At 45.3% G+C, this 4907-nt stretch overlaps 1 protein-coding gene across 1 annotated transcript in view; it reads left to right on the top strand.

The window, feature by feature from the left end:
• Positions 1–1201: 1201 nt before the first annotated feature.
• USP39 (ubiquitin specific peptidase 39) overlaps positions 1202–4907 on the top strand; it is a 41902-nt gene continuing 38196 nt past the window's right edge. Inside the window, exons 1-3 of the mRNA XM_012644206.1 lie at positions 1202–1541; positions 2675–2744; positions 4762–4856. Coding sequence (XP_012499660.1) covers positions 1274–1541; positions 2675–2744; positions 4762–4856 — 433 coding nt within the window. The 5' untranslated portion in view covers positions 1202–1273. The remainder of the gene's footprint in view (positions 1542–2674; positions 2745–4761; positions 4857–4907) is intronic.

Below are 4907 nucleotides of genomic sequence, written 5' to 3'. Positions count from 1 at the left end.
CTCAGGCTGGTCTGGAACTCATGAGCTCAAGCGATCCTCCCATCTCAGCCTCCCAGGGTGCTGGGATTACTGGCGTGAGCCACCACACCCGGCCACTTCTATTTCTGTAAAAGTATACCCTAACTTATTGTTGATTATAGTCACTGTTGTGCTATCAAATATTGTTCATTTCGTCTAACTATAATTTTGCACCCATAAACCATCCCCACTTCATCCCGTCTCCCTGATACCCTTTCCAGCCTCTAGTAACTGTCATTCTACTCTGTCTCCATGAGATCGTTTTTTTATTTCACGATATTAGGGTACAAACATTTTGGTTACATTTTATGTCTTTGCCTCGCCCAAGCGAGGGTTAGAGGCATGCCCTTCCCCTCTACAATGCTCACTGGGTCCATTAATTGTGAGTTTACCCGCCCCCCAACCCCTAATCCCTGGAGAATATTACTACTGTGTAAGCACCATAGTGTTGATCAGTCAGCGCCAATTTCCTGGCGAGTACATGTGGAGCCCATTCTTCAGATCTTGTGATACCTCACTTCGGATAATGGGCTCAAGCTCTATCCAGGAAGATATGAGAGGTGCTAGATCACTGTCATTTCTTATAATTGAGTAATATCCCATTGTATACATATACCAAATTTTAATAATCCACTCGTGGATTTACGGGCACTTGGGTTGTTTCCACATCCTTGCAATAGTGAATTGTGCTGCTATAAACATTGCAGTGCAGATGTCTTTATTATAGAATGTCTTTTGCTCTTTTGGGTAAATGCCTAATAATGCTATTGCTGGATTGAATGGTATTTCTGTTTTTAGCTCTTTGAGGTATCTCCAAATTCTTTTCCACAGAGGTTGCACTAATTTGCAGTCCCATCCATGAGATCATTTTTAATATTTAGTTCCCACATATGAGTGAGAACATGCGAGATTTGTCTTTCTGTCGAGGCACAAATTATCTTGAAGAAATTTGGGGCCTAACGACACAGCTTCTTTTATAGAGAAAACTCCGTCGCCGGTAAAAGGTTTCTGTCTCTTTAAGCTGGAAACGCCGTGTAACGTAGCAGTAGGCCCGCAGAAGGCTCTCAGGTGCGCACGCAGCGGCCATGGGCCCCCCCCCCCCCTCCGCGAGAAACGGCACTTCCCATAAATTTCCTGCCGCGCGATTTGTCCCCAGTGGCGACTCGTAACTTTGGGCCCGCTCCTCATTGGCCGTGTGCTACGCGCTCTCCAGCGTTCCTGGCGCCTGTACTGGGCGGCTCGGCCGGTAGTGGCGATGTCCGGCCGGTCCAAGCGGGAGTCTCGTGGTTCCACCCGCGGGAAGCGCGAGTCCGAGTCTCGGGGCAGCTCGGGTCGCGTCAAGCGGGAGCGAGATCGGGAGCGGGAGCCGGAGACGGCGAGCTCCCGGAGCAGCCCGGTGCGCGTGAAGCGGGAGGTAGAGCCGGCGAGCGCACGCGAGGCCCCGGCGCCTGTCTTCCCAGCGGTGCGGGTGAAGCGGGAGCGTGAGGCCGACGAGGACTCGGAGCCTGAGCGGGAGGTGCGAGGTGCGAGGGGCCGGGCTGCGCCGGGCACGAGCTCCATCTTCGTGTCCTTTTTCTCTCTAGCCTTCCGCTATTTCCTTGCTGGGACGGGGCTGGGGGAGGAGGGATCCAGACTCGATGACCTATGATATTTCTAACAATAACAGTAGCAGCTTCCTTTTAGAGAATGTCTAACGCGACGCTATGCTAACTATCTTAGTACAGTGCTACGTTAGTGCTAACTATTTTACAGGTGTTCCTTCCCTCCGTTTTTTACAAAACCCTCTAAGGTGTGGTGTTCTGTTGTAATTTCTGGAATCAGACTGTTCAGAGTGGACAGGCTGAGCGGTTAGCACCTGCACTAAAGTACTGGTTATATACCACTTTTTAAGCTGAATAAAGTCAGGAGACGATTCTTTTTTGATGTCTGGAGTTTCTGCACATACTGCTACCAGACTGCCTCTCAAGGAACGATGTTGGAAGACACAGAAGGTGTCTCCCTACAAAGCAAAGGGGAGGAAAGCCCACAGCCGGTTATAAAAGATGCAGGTTCTCTAAGCTTAGGGTTCCTCTCTCCTGTGAGGCAAGCCACTGTGTGCATAGATTGTCTTCATGTTGCCTTGTGAGAATGGACTTGGGGAACTGGCACTAATGCCATGTTCTGGCTACTGCTAGTGCTGTAATAAACTATCTTTTGTTTCAGACCCAGTAGTCACATGTCTTCATCAGCAACCATGAAACTGTGGCAGGCTAACTTGTTAGCTTCCAAATAGGGTAAAATCTCAGACCCTTCATGCTATTTAACTAGTGGTAGATTTAAGGATGTACATGCACAATCTTCTTTAAACTGTGCAGTACTTGCACATTACCTTCAGTTTATCTTAGTATCTGTGATATATTTCATGATACCTTTCATGCTGCATGGGATTTTTTTATGTAACATGGAAACAAAACTTTCATTGGTTATACGTATACCAAGTATATTATCCCAGTATGGGGCTTGTTCCATTAGTGGACTTTTTTTGGATGTTGTTATCACCTGTAAAATCACTTATCTTGATTAGCTTTTTCCATTTCTTTGTTTCTTTGTTTATACTGTTAGTTGACCCTGAGTACAGGTTTCCCATTTTCAAAGCCTATGATGATTTTCCTTTTAGCAAAGAATGGCCGTGAGGATTCTGAGGACCGGAGGAGCCGCCACTGCCCGTACCTGGATACCATTAACAGGTCAGTAGGACAGAGATGCCGAGGGTAGCAAAAAAACAATGGGATCTATGCAGAAAGTTCTTTGGACTGTACATTGAACAACACATTCACAAATTTTACCCCTTTTAAAGCTTACTGCCCAGAAAATTGTGCTTCCTGCTGTGTCTAATAACCATTGTTCGTCAATTTTAAGTGGCAGAAGTACATATCGTAGAAGTGTCAGAACAAATTTTATTCAACGGTGGGCACATGCTTCAAGAGCTTTTAGCCCATTTTGAATTTGTATGTTGGCATAACGGGATGCATAGTGTCTTTAAAATAACAGCAGAAAATTTAAATATTTATTGAGCACACACTATGTACTGGGTACTTTTCTAAGTACCTGGGATTCAGCAGAAAAAACACAAAAATTTGTTTGAAAGCAGAGGTGGTTTACCTTATCATGGTATTCTTTTCTCTGATTCCCAGACGGCACGTTAGCATGCTTTTCAACCTGTGTTCTAGGATAATGCGATTAAGTAGAACTTTCTGCTCTTAATGGAATTGCTCTCCATAAGAGCTGTTTACTGTGGTAGGCACAAGCCACATGTGGCTGTTGAGCGTTTGAAATATGCGTTATGCAACAGAGGAGCTGAATTTTAAATTTTATGTAATTACAGTTGGTACTCTGTGTTGGGGGTGTGGAACCCACAGATATAGAGGGCCAACTGTAAGGGACTTGAGCATTGTGGATTTTAGTGTCTGTGGGGGTCCTGGAATCAATCTCTTGTGGATACCAAGGGATGGCTATTTATATTTTTTTTTTTAAGAGATGGAGTGTTGCTCTATTGCCCAGGCCCACTGTAACCTTGGGCTCAAGCAATCTTCCCATCTCAGCCTCCTGAGTAGCTGAGACTAAAAGTGTGTGCTGTGACACCTGGATAATTTTTCTTATTTTTTCTAGAGACGGGGTCTTACTATGTCGCCCAGGCTGGTCTTAAACTCCTGGCCTCAAGTGATCTTCCCTCCTCAGCCTCCCAAAGCACTGGGATTACAGGCGTGAGCCTCTGTGCCCTGCCCAGGGCTGACTGTATTTTAAATTTAATTATCAATAGCCACTTGTGTCTGGTGGCCACTTTATTAGACAGCACAACTCTATGGGATCATTACCAATTCATTAAGAATTAATATTTGAGAAGAAGTCCCTTTGCCATCTGTGGATTCAATGGAGATAAAGTTTTTGTCCCTTACTTCCTAGCATTCACAAACCATTACTTTGTACTTGAACAAATAGTTCTATTTGTAGGTATTCCCTTAAAATTCTTTAGGTTTCCCATTAATTTTTATGGACAAAAATACATTTTTTTTCGAGACAGAGTCTTGCCCTGTTGGCCCGGCTAGAATGCTGTGACGTCAGCCTAGCTCACAGCAACCTCACACTCCTGGGCTTTAGCGATCCTTCTGCCTCAGCCTCCTGAGGAGCTGGGACTGCAGGTGCACACCACCACGTCCGGCTAATTTTTTTCTGTTTTTAGTAGGGACGGGGCGTCTTACTCTTGCTTAGGCTGGTCTTGAACTGCTGACCTCAAGCAGTCCTCCTGCCTCTTGGCTTCCTAGAGAGCTAGGATTACAGGTGTGAGCCATCTCACCTGGCCCATTTTTCTTTCATGGAAGGATTTATTCACTTTCTTATGTCCTCGCACCCCTGGCATTCTGTTGGAGCCCTGTTATTTAAGTCTGATTTATAGCCGTCCCTCCAGAGAAAGTGACTGCAATGGAAGGTGCTTGATTGGTTATAAACATTAATACTAACGAGAAAGAGGCTCATGGGCATTGTATGTCTGGTGGAGACACCTCAACACTGCTTTGGGGAGTGGCGGGTGGAGGTAAGGAATTAGCATTGTTCCCCACGGTTTATATGTGGTTGTTGAATGTTTCTCTGAAGGATGCTGTGTAACATCATGGAATATGGAGCCAACACTGCTTCATTTGGGTGCCCTCCTACATATCCATCCCTATTAATTGTATTTTTTTTTCTGTTTTGTTTTGCTGCTTTTAGGAGTGTACTGGATTTTGACTTTGAGAAGCTGTGTTCTATCTCCCTCTCGCATATCAATGCATATGCCTGTCTGGTGTGCGGCAAGTACTTTCAGGGTAACTAAATGTTATGAATTATAAACTTGTTAAGTTTTCAGAGCTAGCTGC

Source organism: Propithecus coquereli, unplaced genomic scaffold (assembly GCF_000956105.1).
Source record: "Propithecus coquereli isolate 6110/MARCELLA unplaced genomic scaffold, Pcoq_1.0 Scaffold208, whole genome shotgun sequence".
Lineage (NCBI taxonomy): Eukaryota > Metazoa > Chordata > Mammalia > Primates > Indriidae > Propithecus > Propithecus coquereli.
The sequence above is the reverse complement of the archived record's forward strand: the minus strand, read 5'-3'. Positions and strand labels throughout refer to the sequence as shown.